The following is a 20,548-nucleotide window of genomic DNA, read 5'->3' on the forward strand; positions in this document are numbered from 1 at the left end:
ACGCAGGCTTTCAGAAGTATTGACACTCAAAATGGCACAATTTCATTTTCCTGAGCCACTTCCGCAATCATTTGAACTAACTGGAGGTCAGTTGCATTCATAACTGGCATTCAAATCAACACAATCATTCACCCTTTGAATGAGTCAGCAGCCTTTCATTTTATTTTAGCCAGACTGAAAAAAGGCTTCTAACTGATTCTGCTTTCTAAAAGCACATCGGACTATAAATCTCCTTTGAAAAACTGCACTGCAGTGAGTTTCTGTGGTAAATCACTGCACAGAGTTCAACGTGATACTGAAGTATTGCAACGTTTGAGGTGGGACACGAGAGAATAAATAAAACCATGTTTATCTTATGTCAAATGTGTCTTTTCTTCTTTATAATGTAAGACAATCAACTATGGAATGTATTCAGGTTTTGGATGTGACTGGTTTGAGCTGGTCTAGCTCCGTATGACTGTCTATCGCTGTTAAAAATACAAAACAAACTATCAATTCTTGTATTTGTCAGTATAGATATGTTGTTTTTTAAGTATACTAAAATTTTACATTGTTTTTTATTTATTTTTATATATAACCTGTAAAAGGTTGACACATGAATTGTCACATTAAAATCATTTACAAATAAAACAATGAGGCAATGAGGCAATGTTTAAAAATAAAAACCAAGTATCTGAAGCAAATCATGCAAATTTGATGATGTTTAAATGACCTTGCAGGTACATCTCCTCCCCCTCCCCAAACATCTGGTCACAACGTGCACATCTGGCACATGTGGGATGATAGTGTTTTTCTCCAGCCTGCAGATAAACACAAAGCAGAACACATATCAGTCATTCGCCTTCACTGCAGAAATCTCTCAGTGAATACACTTTATTTACTCAAATTGGGGGATTTTAAAGTCTACATTTGTCTTAATTCTCTTAAGAAAGTAATTAATTGCTTTATTCCTCAACTAATTCACTTTATTTGCAGTTCAAATGCAATTTGATAGTGGGGACACCGTCTGCAGTAACTGTGTCTGAACAGTAGAGGGACCACAAATGCAAGCTGCCACACTTCACTTCTGACAGCCACATTTCATTTGAAAACTCTTACATAAAAATATACAAAATAAAACATTCGGTATGTGTTTTTTTGCCCTCTTTCAGCCTTGGGATATAAAATGGGCATTTCAGACAAATAATATGCCATAAATAAATGTTATTAGTATAATTTATATACACTACCATTCAAAGGTTTTTGAAAATATAGGCTTACCTTTAGTTTCATGTGATCCTTAAAAAAATCATTCTAATATGCTGATTTGATTCTCAGGAAAACAAAAAAATCCCTATTGAAAATGGCTGTGCTGTTTATTATTTAAACAATTATATATTTTTATGGATTTTCTTTTTATATATATATATATATATATATATATATATATATATATATATATATATATATATATATATATATATATATATATATATATAAATTTAAGTCATTTTTTTCATAATTCATTTCTTTCAAAACATCTTACTGATCCCAGACTTATGCATGGTGGTGTACTAGATAAAGGCTTGTCCTTCTCTATCTCATTCTCTCTAACTTTCAATAAATTAAGCTGGTTATCAATCATTTTAGTGTTTATTATGAGCTCTGTCAGGCTGTAATTTTGCAATATTCCTTTAAATATTGGAGTCCTTTCCAGGTTAGATTTAGTTCACAAGATAAATAGCTCTCTCCATCCTGAAAGAGTACAGATTAGTAAAATAAGTCTTTTATATTTCCCTGTCATCCATTTTTCATCAACCTTCATTAAGTCCCGAAAGACTATGACTGGAAATTTTCAGCATGCTGTGTCACACTTCTTTTAGTGATTTCATTTCTCATGTATCAAAACATGCGCTGGAAAATCTACTCCTCCCCTCCTCCTCTCCATTCACTTTCAACACAGTTAGAGTCTTGCCACTCAAAATGTCATGACATTTCAGGCTCAGATACAAATCCCAGTAAATGCTACAGAGTAAATAGGACCTGTAAATCATGCTCTGTTTGTGCTCTCTTTCTGTTACATACTTTAAAACAACAACAAATGGAACAAACTGTTTAAAAAATCTCCTCAAATACAGAATAAAATCCTTCACCTTTGATTACCTCAGTACCCCGATGCTGTCTAGGCTTGCGACCTGGCATTACTCCTGAAAGATGGGCTAATTATTCTTGCAAGCATTAGGATACCTGTATCAACTAGACCTCAGTTCATGTAAAAATGTTGCTGAGGGCAAAAAAAAGCCAAGATATTGTTTCTTTTAAATCCACTCAAAGCACTTGGCAAAGCAATTGTGTAGTTAAAACTACCATCTTAACCCATGATGTCACACAGTGACTCCAGCTAATTTTAGGTTACTGAGAGCAAGTGGCAGTGCCAAAGGGACACTCTCTATAGCAACAGTATCCCAATCCCGACAAACACACAGATACACTTATTTATAGAGCTTTAAAGTACACAAAGCTGTAGATCTTTATGTATATGTGACAGATATGAAATGCACACCTAACTTAAGAATTTTTACAAGAAACATTTACTCATATGAGACCACTAATGGGAAACTTAGCAGATACAAAGAACAACTACATCAATAGGGTGCTTTTAGGGTGTAACAAAATAGCTGTATAAAGAAAAATGAGGAAGAGTTTGCATGTAAGAAGAAAACGGAGTGAACAAACAGAAAGAGTGAGAAGGAGACACAAAATGAGGAGATATATTGCACTATACTGTAATTAGGCTTCAGATGGGTTGTGAATTGACTGTCTGAGATTGTCTTTGGAAGCAACCACTCATCTTCTGCCCCCTCAAACACTGAGATGCCATAGAAGAACCATTTTTGGCTCCAAGGAAGAACCATTCAATCAAAGGTTCTTTAAAGAATCATCTCTTAACTTTTTATAATCTGAAGAACCTTTTTTGCCACAATGAACCTTTTGTGAAACAAAAACCTGAAGGGTTCTTCAGATGTTAAAGATTCTTTATGGAACCATTTAGACAAAAAGGTTCTTCTATGGCATTATAAATAACCTTTATTTCTAAGAGTGAACATGACCACTGTGGTTACAGAGAACCGGCCTGAAGCTCTCAGATGAGAATAAAAGCCTTTCACACACACTCAAAGCAAAGAAATGAAAAAACTCAATCAAGTCTTGCTATAAAGTCAACATGAAATGGCATTAACTAGCCATTTTACTTAGTAATGTGACATTTCAGAGAGAAAAAGAATATGGATAAAATGGCTTTATTTCTCTGTTTACTTAGAACACATTACTCAAGTAGAAGTACAGATACTAGGGTTTAAAAATATTTTTGTAGAAGTTATCAACTCAAGCTTTTTACTCAAGTAAAAGTGTAAAAGTACTGGTTTCAAAACTACTTAAAGTATAAAAGTAAAAGTAATGTAAGGAAAAAAATGCCATTAAGAACAAAAGCTTAGGCCATGCCACAGGGGCCTATTGTGCACTACCCCACCTCCTCAAAAAAAACATTTTTCTAAAAGCCATAGGCCATAATGACTATAATGTTATATTAAAATGTTCATGCACAAGGCTACCCATTTCAGCTGCATATACTGTATGCCCATTGAAAATAAATGCATTTTAGTACGATGCAAATACATTAAAGAACTAGAGATATGATGACTAGTTGCCTGTAAGTTTTGTAATGGTGCAATAAGTCAAACTTCAGAGGAATGTCATCAATAACCTTTAATGGAATGTAAATGTACATCCAAGCTTAGCTGCAGGACTCTGTGAGGACAATAGACAGAAACATTGGTGTACCCAGGAAAAGCTTAACAATAACCCTTGTATGGTTGTCTATTTACAATAAACATTAGTGCTGTCAAAATGAATGATTAATCCAAGTGATTAATAAAAATAAACAAAAATAAAAATAACTCATAATCCTGATACCTTCTTGATTGATAGTTTACTGTATTCCCTACATATGTCTGCAATGTCCAGTGTTGGGGGGGGGGGGGGGGGGGTAATGAGTTATAAAGTTGGTACAGCCTACTTATCACAACATTGTCAATCGCGTCGTCAATCGCAAAAAATGAAACAAATTGATTTAAAATATATTTTAGTATATTTATTTTTATATAGATGCCTTCTCAACTACCTGAAATAAATAAGTTTAGGATAAAGTAAAAAAAAAAAAAGCTACAGCTAAACAGAAATATTGTTTTAAACTAACAAAAATGACAAAAACACAACAAAGTGACCAAATCCTAAATGAAAATGAAAAACTAAAACACCTAACAAAAATCTAGTACTGAAGGCTAGTTTAAAAAATATTAAGAATACTAAAATAGTATATAAATGACACTGTCCAAACTTTCAATTGCATTTTTGGTCTTAAAAAAAAAGAAATAAGGCTTGATTTGGATTTCATGTGGACTAAGCAATGCTAACAATATAATTAAGCCATCCATTCATCTACTTCAATCTATTAATGAATCCATTCATTAAAGGACCCCTGACAAATAGAAAAGATTTCTTCAAACCTCAAGTACTTTTCCAGTGATGTATTTCTTGCAGGTTTCACACTGGATGCCGAACATGGCGTGGTAGTCTGCCTCACAGTAGGGGATCCCGTCCCTGCAGAACATCAACACTCATTACAGAAGATGTATTTCTCTAGCACTCAAGGATGGTGACAGATCTCTGTTTGCTCTCTGGCCATGAGAATCCCCCATTCTTTCATAATACAGCACATCAATAATGTTGAGTGCTTCCAGAGGGTTCAGCAGGCTTGCAGATCACATTACTACGATCGATAAAGCACACACAAGCACCCATCTACACAATCACACACAGAGAAGAGTAACAGTGAGACTAACTTGCTGATATATTCTGCATTAAGCACTTTATTGCACACTTTGCACTTGAAGCAGCCAAGATGCCAGTGCTTGTCCAGCGCCACCAGAGACTGCTCATTTTTAAACTCCTTTCCACAGCCGCAGCAATCTGCAGAGAGAGCGAGACAAAAGTGTAGTGTAGTACTAATGAAATGGCATGGAAACCTGTCATTGCAGACATTTAGGAAATGAATGAGGGAGTGTATGTGTAAGAGAAAGAGACTAGCACAGGATGGAATAGACTGCAATGCAAAAACACAGAGTACTCACTGTGCACAGCCTGTGGTGAAGCCGTGCTGTTGACTGGCACAGGCTGAGTGCATTTCTCACAAACGCACTCCTTGCCATTAAACGTCACGCGGCCCCCAGCTGGAAACGGCTGCCTGCCAGAAATACACACACACAGAGTCACCTCATCATTCACTAAAGTTATAAAGTCACTTTCACATGAGGATGAACTTTACACTAGTTTCTCAAACCATTTTCAATTAGGATCAGATGCAGGGACACTACATTCTGAAAAACCCACAAAAGGGTGACAGAACAATTTTTTTTAGCACATTTGCAGTTGGCAAACATTCTAAGAATTAATGCTTTGTTAATCTTTTAAATTAAATCAAATAACTTAGCATAAGCAAAGGCAGATGCATTCTAAAAGGCAGAGTTCACCCACAATTTAATTAGCATAAACTAAAAAAGGGAAACTTTCTATTATTTACAAACGGTGACATTTAGCATGTATTTAAAAGCAATGAGAATGAAGGCGGCCAGTCTTTAAAATGACAAAGAAAGTGCCCTAAAACAAGCTGAAAGAAAGTCTTCTAAAGCTATAGCAGATCCAAGCTTTCATACTCATTTAGATATTTTCATATTTAATGAAATGTTTTTGCATGCATACTTATTTTAAACATAAATGTATATGAGATTTCAGAGCTCTTGATAGGGTTTTAGCAAATAATTACTAAGATATTAGTCTGACCTTCACATACTCACACACACAAAAAGAAAATGAATCAAAATGCTTGCAGCATCAAATACTGTACAGCATTACATCTATATTACATCTATATTACATATATCTTTGTACTACTTGTTTGATGCTTATTTTGGTATTGAATCCAAGATGCTTCAAGAAACCTACTTGCAAAGCAACAGTACTGTTAAAAGTTTTAGGCCCTTGTGTAAAAATTGTGTAAAACAAGGAGCTTTTTTAAATTAACTTCAAATAACTAAATTAACATTTGGTCTGACCATCCATTATATTTAAAGGTGCCATATACAAAAATTGAGGTAAAAATATTCATAACATGACCTACACGCATCAAAAGAATGAGAAGAAATAAGGGCGATGATGTCATTAAAAAAATGTCAAGTTATATTGCTGGAGAGATATCAACCTTAATTAGCATTAGCATTACTAGCCCCGGCCCGACAAGTGTCGTAATACCAGTTTCGGCCATGGGAGGCGGTATGTGGCAACATTACCACCAGCCAACCTGCAATACACTAATAACTCGCACGGCTTGTGGGCGTACCTGAACCTGATGTCAATCATGTGGAAAGTACAGCCCAGTACTTAATTTCAGTTCAGGGAAGAGAGAGAAAGGATGGCTCAAGCCCTTGGCAAGAGACCACCACCCGCTACAGGGAAACAACCGCGCTCGGAATCACAAAAAAATCCGATAAGAAAAGGAGCCGAACCAGAGTAAACATCGGCACTGCTTTTAATCGCTGGAGACAACTGATGGACCTGAAAGAAATGAGGTTCGACTCCGAACTTGCAACATTTCTTTTGGATTGGTAAGTTAGATGCTGTTAGTATTTCGCTAGAAGCTTGTTTTATATGTTTGTGTATTTGTTTTCGGGAAGTTATAACATAGAAATGTATGGAAGGCTGTTCGATCAACGTGCTAATGTTAGCGATGGCTAACCGTAGCTGCGTTTGATAATTAGCTAGCTATAACTTAACGTTACCCATTTTATTAGATCATAACTAACCTGCTCTGTCTAGTCTGTTGGTCTCCATGTCCTCTTTGCTTCGTGGTTTTTCTGTGCGTGAAAAAATTTATGTGTGGCGTGAAAGCGTGTGAAAAGAGTCAATTGCGTGTGTCTCACGGTGAATGCTTGAGAGTTGGCAGCTAGATTGGTTGGTGCTAGCTTGGTCAACATCAGGTGTCTGATGTTGACCAATGATGTTGACAGAATGCTGTCTGTCAAATTAATTTAATTCAAATAATGTGTATATACAACTCAAAATGTAATATGAACAAAACGAATAGGAACATATTGACAGGTAAAGGTGAAGGGGAGTAGCTTGAAGATGTCATGTTTCAAAATCACTTGACATCACCCAACGTTCCTCTGGAGGCAAAACGTCCTCTGAGGCTTCGGCTATGGCTGTAGTGTTGTTGTGAAGGTAGGGGCGGAGCATAGAGACTATGCCGTTTCTCGTTTGTTACTCTAGAGTAGACGAATTCACTTTATTGAGGCATACTGCCCCCATCTGGTATGGAATGTGGAGTATGACTTGATTTTACAGATGGCACCTTTAAAGCAGCTTTTGCCCTAGGTGCACTTGTGCATAATTTTTCAGGTAGCTTTGCAGGTAGGTCTCTTGAAGCATCCTGGAGAAGTTTCTGGATTGAGTCTGTCTCAGTTTGATCTTCATTTTATTCCAGACAGGCTGATGATGATGAGATCAGATCTCTGGCTGTTCACTTACTGGAAAAAGCATACTGGATTATTAAAATTAATGTCAAAATGAATGTTTGGAAATGTAAACTGATATTTCCTACTGACACACTACAGCTAAAGATAGAAATAACTGGCTTAAAATAATTTTAAGATGGTGAAACTAGTGTTCTAATAATGTTGGCCACCACTGTATATTTTTGAGCACAGTGTAGATTAAAAGAGATCATAAAAAATATTTTCTTGATATTAAATAAATATAACATTGTAATACAAATAGTTTATGTAGTTTAAACTTCACCAAATTAAATAAAAAATGACAATTCCAAAAATCGAATTAACCAACATTTTATTGCTTTTCAAATTAAGCAGCATCCAAAATAGCTATATATAGTCTTCGTATTGATAAATAACTGGTTTTAGAGTGTATGAAAATAAACATCCTGAATTTTCTACCTCACCTCAACTTTTTCATTCCACAGAAGTTTAAAGTGAATTAATCTTATATTATTACATTCAATCATTTTCTGGTGCTACACCACAAGGAACATGGCAGGCATAAGACCTTTTAGTTGAAGCAGACCATTATAAGACTTAGGCTTATGATGGCACATGTCCAATCATCTCTTTGGCTGATAGTTCAGTACGAGAGCTGATGATATCACAGTATGTTGATCGTTGGCTCATGCTCTCATCACCCAAAGCAAGAGTGAAAGTCCATGTCCAATTAACACACCATCGCCTGACAGTGAATTTAAAACTAACGAGCTAGTCTATGTTGTCCAAAACTCTGTAATGGATACTGGTTGTCTGTTTGTCTTGATATAACAATGATTACTCTGTTTCTGTGGTTGTTGGGCCAGTTTAGTTTGTAAAAAGGTCATCATTTAGTTTTGTAGACCTCTGTTCACACCTACTAGCCTGCCATTAAACTTATAATAATAGCCGTAACAATAATTTCTGATTAGCAGATGTAGAAACACTTTGTGTTGGAATAGGTTAGATAAAGTCATCCAGAGAAACTACTATTTACGAGGTAAATCCAGTCGCACCCAAGATACCAAATGGGTACACCATGTCCACAGAAACATGGGCATCGCTATGGAAATGTAGGAGGGCCACGTTCTATTCAACATGTCGCACGCACATACACAACATCCATTCAGAGACTGAGGGACACCCTACACCACTCTGGAAATAAGTGGCCCGGGAGCAGAGCATACACTTAACATTCTTACTGAAAGCTGGCGGGTCCCCTTTCCTTCCCCTCCCTGAGTAACAAGATTGCCTTCCCATAAAATTCACTCACACACAGAGTCAGCTGCAGAACATTTCGAAATAAAACACCACAAATGGCAGCTACACGAGCTAGTATGAATGCACACACGAAAACATAGTAAGGACATTTAGTTTGAATCTCCATGAGATATAAATGGAATTTGTGCATCCAGTGCAAAACCTTGCATGCAGGAAGTGCTGAATCTAAAAAAAGATGCATTTCACACAGCATTTGTCTTTTTTTTCTTCTTTTTTTTAAACTTAGCAATACAACAGCATTCTTGGACATTGCATTGACACCTACTAAGCCTATTATTTTTTTCATGTGTAAAGGTATGAAGAAAAAAAACCATACCTTGCATTTAGCAAGATTTTTTTCAAAAATTTTTAAGAGTTTTGTATTTATAATAATAAATATAAACGTTTAAAATATTATAAATTGTGCAATAATAATAATAATTTCATTAAAAAATATGTATTTTTAAATTTCTACATGCAAGTTATTTTTGTCCACATTAATTACATAATATAATTACACTGAAAGAAATTAATAGGAAGCAATCACTGTTACTGTCTGAAGAAGGAGAAGTATAATTTTGTTTTATTATCATTAAGACACTGTGTAAATCATTATGAATGATAAAACTGATATTGATTGTAATGTGACCCTGAACCATAAAACTAGTCATAAGGATCAATTCAAATGTACATTAAAGCTGAATAAATAAGCTTTCCATTGATGTATAGTTTGTTAGGACTATATTTGGCTGAGATGCTACTATTTGAAAATCTGGTATCTGAGGGTGAAAACAAATATTGAGAAAAAGGCCTTTAAAGTTAAATTAACTTCTTAGCAATGCATATTACTAATCAAATATTACGTTTTGACATATTTACATTAGGAAATTTACTAAATATCTTCATGGAACATGATCTTTACTTATTATCCTAATGATTTTGGCATAAAATAAAAATCTATCATTTTGACCCATACAATGTAATGTTAGCTATTGCTACAAATATACACATGCTACATATGGAGGTTTTGTGCTCCAGGGTCACATATATGGTTAACATTTAGAATTTGGTTACTGCTGCTGTACCTTATCCAAATGGAAATGTTAAACTGAAAACATAAAGCTAAAACTGTTAAAGGACCGAAGTGAATGTATGTTAGTGTGTTTGAATGCGTGTCTTACTTGCAGATGGCACAGACAAAGCAGCGTGGATGGTATGTCTTGCCCAGGGCGGACACAACTTCTCCTTCAATGAACTCTTCACAACTGAAGCAGCGGGTGCCATAGAGTCGCTGATAATCCAGAGTGCAGATAAACTCGCCCTGACGCACAAAAAACCCTCCCTGAGCCAAATCACATCCACAAACTGCAAGAAAAAAAGAGAGAGAGATAGTTATTGCTACAATGTGTTCATCTTTATTGATAACATAACATTTCCAGAATTCAAGTCACTTGAATGTGTGCAAAACCTGAAAATTATAAATTTTGGTGAGGATTGAGAAGACACCTGTTGGTGCTTCCATTTATAGTCACTAATAGTCAGTGCTCTAATAAACAAACATCTAATATAGACTATAAATGGGTATATAATCTAATATGACAAAAATATATTGAAATATAAGGGGAAAATGTTAGGGAGGGATGATTTAGGAAGAAATCCAGTCAGAAATCATCTTCTTAATTTGAAGTGTTTATTTTATTTTTATTTTAAGATATATAATGATAAAATATATAATAAGTTATATATTATATAATGAATAATGATTTTGGAAATATGAGATAAATGCTTAATAAATGCATTTTACCGTAACTCAACCCTTTAGATTTTAGTATACTATAGGCTAAATTTGACTAAAACCATATTTAGTTAACTAAAACCAGACTAAACAATTCAGATGACTAAAACTAAATGGCATTTTAGGCAAAAGGCTATGAGTTTAACTGAATCAAAATGTGCTGTCAAAATGAAAACTGGTTTGTGATTAATGGGTCTGAGGAATAAATATGCGTATTACCCATAATGATATAATGACTACCCAAATCATGTGTTTGGGTGTGTGTCCGTTTGTTTATGTGAGCAGAGTAATTATTGTGTTTCTAATAAGCACATCATGACATGATCCAGGCAGATGGAGACTGGAGACCAGGCAGGTGCATGAGTGGACAGGACAAAACTAAATCAAACACAACCTTCCTCTAATTTTCCCCTCTCCCTCATTGACTTACTCAATCTCTCCCCACTCTCTCTTTCCTTTTCTCAGTCATTTTTCCACTAAAACAGGAACCACATCAGGAACATAATACACACAGACACGCTCCGATGATATCATTCTCAGGGCTGATCCATTTTCCACCTCCTCTGAGGTAAATGATAACTGTGGAATTTCCTTCTCTCCCATGGCTTTTCTTTCTGTCTGTCCAGAGCTGAGATCTCTCATTGTGAATAACAGACAACAACAACTGCACCTCTTTCTTCAGTTCTTAGTTGTCTGCTTTTATCATTTTAGCAATAAAACACTAAAAATAAGTGCTGTCAAACGATTCATCGCATCCAAAATAAAAGTTTTTGTTTACATAGTATATGTGTATAATGCATATATTTATTATTTATATACAAATACAAAATACATTGCATGTATATATTTAAGAATTTAAGAAAAACATGTTATAGGTTCTATATATATAAAATATAAGAATATAAATATATTCATGTAAATATTTACAAAATATTAACTGTATGTGTGTGTATTTATACTGTATATACATAATAAATATACATAGTACACATACGTATATATTATGTAAAGAAAAACTTTTATTTTGGATGCGATCAATTGTTTGACAGCACTATTAAAAATGTTATGGTAAAAAACAACAACTGTTAATTGGTTAGCATTAAGCTTCCCTACTATATACCATAAAAAATAACAATGTAATACATCTAATGTAATTTTACAATAAATACTGTACAGTTTTAAAAAGCAAATAGGAACAAGTCATATATTATAAACTGTTATAAATTAACAGTGAAAAACAGTAAATTGACATTCCCAGAATTTCCTGTTTGAAACTTCTCATTTTATGTTTTTTCATTTAAACAACGGGTTTTTTTTTTCTTTTCTTTTACAGTTATGTATCTCTGGGCAGTATGTTACATATTATGTTGTTAACATTATTGTATTATTAAGTGTCATGTCCGTTACAATGATGGTGTTTTTTATTTGTGTGCACCTTATACTGTATACACCTTATACACCTTATACTGTACTGTATACTGTATATTAGTTGTTGTTGTTTTCGCAAATCTGCTACTGTACTTTTTACAGTAAAGTTCTTCCAACCACAGCTGAAGCTTTTTAACATGTTAAACAAATACAACAGAAAATTTGCTCTGTAAAATCCAAATATAATATAACATTATAAAAAAATGTATAAAACAAATTTTCAGTACAGAAGGAAAAACTCAATGCAAAATCTAATCTGGACTATGCGATCCATATTCATTTTATTGCTTTTTATTCTTACTGCAAGTCAACAATTGCCTCAGTGTGTCTGTTTATTTTTAATGAATATCAGGATAAACATTTGAGAATAAGTTGAAACATATAAAACATTTTGCTCTAAAAGAACAACTCCTGAGCAGTAAACAATCCCAGTATATTATAGAGTGAGTGCATCCTATTCTCTCCAAGTGCCTGACAGTTATCCACCTGCCTCTGTCAGATCCTATCTTGAATGACCTCACTTTGCTGTTTCATAATAAGCTTTAGCACACAGAAAACTGGCTCTCTCTCTCTCTCGCTCTCTTTCACAGACACCCAAATGCACACTTATACTAATATGTGTACTAATTCCCGTGCTAGCACAACACAATGCATTCTAGTAATGATCCGTTCTAAGTAAAAATCCAAACAATAACACGGGAATGTTGCTCAGGAAGTGTCAGGCATATTTTCCACAGCTGCTGAAGAATGATAGCTGGCAACTGTGATGTGGAAGGTTAGCTAGGTTATAGGCATATGCGGTGTGACAATGTGTGAATTCTGTTCCAAATGAATTAAAACTTCCTCCTAAAATCACAAACTGTCTTAAAGAGAACATTTAAAGTAAGAGGACAGAGCAAGACTGAAAACAACATTGAACTTCTCATTTTAACAGATGCCATGGATGCTTTATTCGTTTTCATTTATCTTGTTTTGGCAATTTTAAATATTATTGTAGTCAGTTTCATAAGGTATTTCTTAAAAAATAAAAAATAAATAAAACTTTTTTTTTCGAAGTGAAATTTTAAACAAATAAATATAATTTTTATATACAAAGGTATATTTATACTTTACTGGAAAAAAAGTGCGTAATTTATAAGGATATAATGTTTCAAAATTAAATAACTACTGTATAAATAAATTAGGTATTTTAGTAATATAAGCCAAATATAGTCAATTATAAAAAATAAGTATTATCATCTATTAATGACAAGATTTTTTTGCAGTTACTAATTGATCTGTCAATAGAGTAAAATAGTTGTGATTGATCTCATGATTTAATACCAATGTTTAGAGAGGAAAACTAAATTATAATATAAAAATGCCAGCTAAATTATTACATTAAACATTTATTAAGTTACATTTAGCAGACGCTTTTATTCAAAGTGACTTAAAGGGCATTCAGGCTATACATTTCTTTTAACAGTATCCATGTTCCTTGGGAATTGAACCCACAACCTTTTGCGCTGCTAACGCAATGCTCTACCACTGAGTCACAGGAACATTCAGTGAACATTCAAAGGTCAATTCATTGACTTTGACCAATACTTCTCAGTGAAGGTTTTTGTGGACCCCTCATCATCCCATTGCAGCCCTGCCCCTGGACCCCAGTTTGAAAAACACTGGTCTAAGCATACTTTTGCCCATCAACTACTGAAGAATGTAACCCAAACCCAGCAATGATAAGAAGTCCTCAACACTGGGCACCACAGGGTGTGTCTTTCACCCTGCTGAGTAAATTTAGCTCAGCTGCAGACAGAAAACAACACCTGAATAAGAGCAGCAAGGAATGTCTGTGAGCAACGCTGCTCTCATGATCACACACACGAGCAGTCTTCACTCAGCTGAAAGTGTGCAAGTTACAATGTTAAACTATCACTTTGAAATCTAAAGGATGTTTTCATCCAAAACAGCAAATACCAGAACAATTCCAGGAACAGCCCTCCCTGGGGTTAAGTGCTCCATATGGACACCCCATCAGCACCTTGGGAATGAACACTTTGAGTGCTGAAGCTCCCAAGAATGGCACACCTGCCATTTGATGACTGAAGGGTACAGATACAGAAAAAAACTGATAAATTAAAAAAAACGTGAAAGAAAAAAAAAACAGCACAGCTAAGGAGGTTATACAAGCGGCACTAAAAAGAGGATGGGTTGGGCTAGAAGAAATGGAACATGGAAAAATGATGGTGAAGGAAGATAAGCAGACTATAGAATAGGGAAGGAGTGCAAACAAGAAAAATTGGGAGGGTGAAGTCAACATGGAAACTTGAGAATCTTAATATTGGACTCGAAATAAAATCTCTGGATCGCAATTCTCAACATGTCTGACTCTCTGAAACCTAAACTTTGCGATGCAACAAGAGCAAGTAAACAAGATTATAAAAAAAACCCGCTTTGGTGGGCGAAAGCAATTCCTTTACACATTCCTTACCTGAGGCACTCTAAATCGAAGGAAGACATTTGGGAACAAATCTCGGAAGCTATCGGTGAAAGATCAATAAAGCTGCAGGGTTAAATCTCTTTCCTCAAGGCCAAAGAATTGCGAAAGCTAGTACCAGTGACATGTAATTGGCAGGACTCGCATCAACAGAGCGAAGCGTTTTATTCCTGTAGGGTAATATAACCCCTCTACACACTGTCTAAGCCAACACTAGCAAGCTCTAGTGTTCCAACTGAATTCTCTGGCAATCTAAAATGGCGCTAGAGTACATGCTTCCATGACTGTACATATCGACATATCGTAGCCCATGGTGCAGAGGGAGAAGCTCAGCAGTAATGCATAATCGAATGACTGTTAATGCTGCATATAACTCCTGGCGAATATGATTTTATGGGCTCATTTTGGCCAAAATGGTCAGGTGCAGATGATTAATTAGAAAATAAAATCAAATGCAAAGCAATACAAAAAACTTACAAAGCATTAGAGTGTACTCTCTTTAAGGTCAATAAAGGCATTAAGTACAGCTACTGCCGTTGGATTAGACAGTCTGCTAATGGACTGTGGGTGGTATTTTTGCATGAGGTTGAGACTACCTCATGATGAACACAGTATCACAATATTGCATCCTGCAGATGATGCAGAAAACAACCCTATTAGGTATCAGCACACCTTTGGCAATGAACTTCGCATCGATGACCTAATGAACAGAAGAATCCTGCATCATCACCTTCATTTGGCAGAGGATCTGAAGCTCCAACTGTGACATTCACCTTGAGAGTCCTGAGCATTCACTGCACTACAGCACAGAGTTTTCTGTTCTACATGACCTGCAATTACACGTTAACTTAATCTAAACTAACTAAGAGCATATTAGTGTGCACTAATATAACGAATAAGGCTTGGACATGTAACACCAAGTAGCTGACTGTCTAAACAGCAGAGAAAATGAAATACGATAAGAAAATGCATCTCTGAAAAAGCACATATTGTAGACACTGCACATGAAAGGCCTGGGCTACCAGCCAGACAAACTAGTGCACTGAATAAATGCTTAGCTTACACCACAGAAAAAAATATATACACACATGCATATATACAAAATAGATGAGGCTGACAACTCATCCAATAGAGCAAAGTGAAATGTATTTAATTATGATCAATTAAGGTTAATTATCAATTTGCAGCTATTATGAATAAACTAAAACAATTAAAACTACATTTTTGTCAAACGAAGAAAGGGAGGATACAGTATTTGTTGTTGTCTTGCTGTAATGTTGTTTGCAATATGAAACCTTTTGCATAGAGCATTTTACTATAAAGACAGTTGCATCACTTTACACTTCATATTATCTTTTCATCTGAGGTCCAATGAGTGTATAACGACTGTATAAGTGGGTTAGTGGTATTAGTGTTATTTTATACATAGAATGTGAACTCCTGCAGGCCTTGAAAAGAGATCGCAAAAACAGAAACAAAATACCCACACCATTTTTCCCATATCGTATGATGTGAAATGACATAACATGGATTGGCTTTAAATTACTGGAATGACCTATAAATGTTAGACAACAATACAGTAAGACCAGGATTTTTTATCTTATGCTCAACAATCATAAAAATCAAGTATAAACACTAATTTCATGAAATATTATTACAATTTACAATGAAATATTTTTCTATTTTAATATTATTTAAAATGTCATTTAGTCCTGTGAATACACAGCTGAATTTTCAGCAATTACTGCAGTCTTCAGTGTCAGGTGGGCCTTCAAAAATGATTCTTATATTCTGATTTGAGGGGATTTCTATTTATTAACATTTGAATTGTAGTGTATGTGATTATGTACACTCACTTCAAAAAGTATTGGAACAGTGAGGGCAATTTATTTATTTTTGCTGTAGGCTGAACATTTTTGGGTTCGACATCAAAAGAGGACTATGAGACAAGCTTTTATTTTCAGATATTTACATTTGGCTCTGATACACAACTTAGAAGATAGCACATTTTGTCTGAACCCACCCATTTCTCATGTGAGCAAAGGTATTGGGCAGATTGACTTAAACTAGGTTAACGTGAATAAGAATTGATATTTAGTTGCAAATCCTTTGCTTGCAATAACTGCATCAAGCCTGTGATCCGTTGTCATCACCAAACTTTTGCATTCTTCTTTTGTGATGTTTTTACAGGCTTTCACCGCATCCTCTTTCAGTTGTGGTTTGTTTTGGAGGGTTACTACAGGGTTATACAGTCTCTACTTCAGAGAGTAAAATGCATGCTCTATAGGGTTTAAGTGTGGAGATTGACTTAGCAGTAGAAAACCTTCCACTTCTTCCCCCGATGAGTGTTTTGGGTCTTCGTCTTGCTGCATGATGACGGATCTCCCAATCAGTTTGGTTGCATCCTTTTGTATACTGGAAGCCAAAATGTTTCTGTAGACTTCTGAGTGCATTTTGCTGATGCCATCATGTGTTACATCATCAGTAAAGATTAATGAGCCCGTCCCAGAAGCAGCCATGCAAGACCAAGCCATTACTTTACCTCCACTGTGTTTCATCAGTCCATAAAACTTTGTCCCAGAATTCTTGAGGCTTGTCTCTATACTTTTTGGTAAATTCCATCCTGGCCTTCTTATTCTTCTTACTAATCTTCTGTTTTATCTTCTGCATCTTCTGGTGTAGCTTTACGTTTGTTCATGAAGTCTTCTGCGAACATTAGATTGTGAAACATTCACACCTGCCCTCTGGAGGTTGTTGCTGATGTCACTAACAGTTTTTTTAGGGTCTTTCTTTACAGCTGTCACAATGTTTCTGTCTTCAACTGCTGTTGGTTTCCTTGGTCTACCCATTCAAGATACGTTACTCAGTACACCAGTGGTTTCTTTCTTCTTCATTACATTCCAAATGGTTGTACTGGCTATGGCCAATGTTTGTGAAATGGCTCCGATTGATTATTCATCTTCTATTAGCTTCACAATTGCTTGTTTTTCACCCATAGACAGATCTCTGGTTTTCATGTTGGTTAAATGTCTAACTATAAATGCAGTCTACACAGGCAAAACCCAAATCTAAACGTACCACAGACATTCAGTGCTATTTATTGTTTGAATAATCAATGTAACCGGATACACCAGGGCAACAAAACACACCTGTCAGTCACATGTTCCAGTACTTTTGCTCACATGAGCAATGGGTGGGTTCCAACAAAAGGTGCTATCTTCTAAGTTGTGTATCAGATCCAGATGTAAAACCCTGAAAATAAAAGCTGAAATATTGATGTCTTGTCTCATATTCATTTTTTGATGTCAAACCCGAATGTGTTCAGTCTACAGTAAAAATAAAGGAAAACACCAATACTTCTGGAGGGGAGTGTAGATTATAATAAAAAAATACAGAAGGTTAACACATTACTCAGTTTTTAACTAAGCATATTTACTTGTCTGAATCATTTATGTTTTTTATAAAGCTAGTGTACATAAACACTAGGTAACACTTTAGTACAGGGACCAATTCTCACTATTAATAGTTGCTTATTATTGTGCCTACTGTTAACATATTGGCTGTTTTACAAAACAAATATTCTGCATGACCGTATTCTAAGCAGCAAATTAGGAGTTTGAGGCAAAAGTCGTAGTTAATGGTTTGTTAATTGCGAGAATTGGACCTTAAGATAAAGTGCAATCATATGCTATACACTAAACCAAATCCGGCATTAACCATTAAACTTGTATTATTTTATTTATTTATGAATAATATATGAGTTTTTGTCAGATTTACCTAATTTCCGTGTGACCCCCATACTATTTTAAAACCATGTAAACACCCAAACAGACACACATAATCCGACAAGCATCAATTACAGAGCAGCAAAAAAGCAGTTGCATCCTGCCTATTTGATAGAGATATTCAATGATAGTAGAGTAAATCTCAGCTGATCATAATCCAATGTGACAGATGGGACTAAATAATAATTTATTCCCAAATCCAATAAAAATGTCAGAGAATGGAGGAAATATATATTTGTCATTTCACAGCATCCATGGTTTCGATACACCATTGTTGAGTTATTGGTGCTAAATTATGAATAGAAAGCCTCTGCGGCTAAATGTCCCTGATGAGCGCTACTAAAAGAGGGACTAAATAAAGTGTGTCATTTATTAATTCTGCTGAATCCTTCTGGATCTGTGGAGTTGTTATATAATGTCAGTGGTGGCTCAGTTGCAGTGGGAAACAGTTTGAAATAGCCTTGAGCACACAAACCCATTGTGCTCTGTCCTTGAGTGGGAAACAATTGAATTTTGTGTGTTAAATCAACTGACAGGATTTAACTGGGAAATATGTACTTGGAGGTTTCATTGAAAAACTACTGAAACAACACTGAAATGACAACTAAATAATTACAATTCTATATAAAATAGTAGTCATATTATGACATAGCCTATCTGTAAATACGAATTCTTCATTACTGTATTTAAAACATCCCTATTTAACACAGAAAATTACATTAATCAACATATTTTGAATTACAAAGCCATGAAAATCTCCACGCATACAAGTGTGCATACGTAAAGGCCTACAGAAACCATATCACTTGCCAAATGCACTTATAAATATATGAGGCTCATCATGTTTCACATGTTGAACTCCAGCGCTGTCAGAGAGAGAGAAGAGGCAGAGGCTGCCTCGGAAAAAATACTAGGAAATTTTTGGTTTGGGAAATCACAGACTTTCTAAGAATTCGAATTAAATCATTTCAACATTTTCCCAAGATGAGGTATCAAGATTCAAGACTTTACTGTGGTGTGTGTGTGTGTGTGTTTTACTAGGGGACTCAGGCAAACAAAAGGCAGCTGTATTAGGGTGTTTTCAGTAGGGTGTAGGTCACACATTTTAACAGGAGTAAACACACACACACACACAACATGTATATTTTAGCAGATCTTTAAATGGTTGGTATTTAATATGTTATATATAATGCTTTATTAATATTGAGTTAGAGCATGTTTAAAACAGATATCCCTCTCCAGTTACATTACTTTTTCAATTAGTCCAATTTACATAAAACTATACACTTAGGGTATGTTTGTGACCATAGTGCTATACATTAAAATATGTTTCTTTCTATTCCAACCTGCTGAGAACAACTGCATGTATATATATATATATTTTTATGCATATGCCTATTTTGTTTGAATAATATATTTGAGCTCACAAATCTGGAACGAGCGTTGGGCGTGCTCAGTCCAGCCTTTATAGAGCAATGAAATCCCCACTGTGCAGAATAGCATTGCCATGTTGTCATGGTGTGCATGAAACAAATACAGGCAGTTTTACGATAATGAATTCCCCCACGTGTCTCTGTCCTTCTCCAGACCTCCATACGAACGCTCCAAAACATCTCAGAATGAAGCAATATCATCTGCTTTGTTTGATGTTTTACATAACAAATGAGCTGAAGGTGGTGTGACAGCACACTGAGTGCTAGAAAGACACACTCTCAAACACACTTCCTGTAAAAAACAACCCCAGCCCACATAACCAGTGTTCCTAGAATGACTCCTATAAAAGAAAAAAACAATGAGGCACTGTATTTGTAATTGCTGAAGTTGAAAAACTCATGTATGATTAAGAATGTAAGTGCAAATTTGAAACAATTAAAGGCTTGACAATTAAAGCAATTAATGTCCGGAAATACTGACATTCCTTGCTTATCCCATTTTTTGTGGATACACCTATTATAGAATTGTATTAAGCATTTTGGATGAATAAAAAATAAATATCAGTCTCACCACTGTTAATGCTAATGGGGTGAAAGGTGGGAAGAATTTTAGGGACCGGCGTTAAAGTCTTCTTTAATTAAGAAATAACTGTATGCAAATTCCTGTATTAATTCTGTAAATACTAATGCAGAAACTCAATTCTATTATAAAAATGCCCATTTTCAAGCAAATCTATAAGTAT

The 20,548-nt window shown here is 35.1% G+C and overlaps 1 protein-coding gene across 13 annotated transcripts in view; it reads right to left on the reverse strand.

Moving 5' to 3' along the window:
* ablim2 (actin binding LIM protein family, member 2) overlaps nt 1-20,548 on the reverse strand; it is a 61,550-nt gene that overhangs the window by 22,942 nt on the left and 18,060 nt on the right. For all 13 annotated transcript variants that reach the window (XM_052570986.1, XM_052570975.1, XM_052570976.1 and 10 more), the window contains exons 3-7: nt 10,067-10,250; nt 5,169-5,281; nt 4,881-5,007; nt 4,545-4,638; nt 713-800 (exon numbers count right to left, since the gene is read on the reverse strand). In XM_052570986.1, coding sequence (XP_052426946.1) covers nt 713-800; nt 4,545-4,638; nt 4,881-5,007; nt 5,169-5,281; nt 10,067-10,250 — 606 coding nt within the window. The remainder of the gene's footprint in view (nt 1-712; nt 801-4,544; nt 4,639-4,880; nt 5,008-5,168; nt 5,282-10,066; nt 10,251-20,548) is intronic.

The sequence above is a fragment of the Carassius gibelio genome, chromosome B12 (assembly GCF_023724105.1).
Source record: "Carassius gibelio isolate Cgi1373 ecotype wild population from Czech Republic chromosome B12, carGib1.2-hapl.c, whole genome shotgun sequence".
NCBI classification, from domain to species: Eukaryota; Metazoa; Chordata; class Actinopteri; order Cypriniformes; family Cyprinidae; genus Carassius; species Carassius gibelio.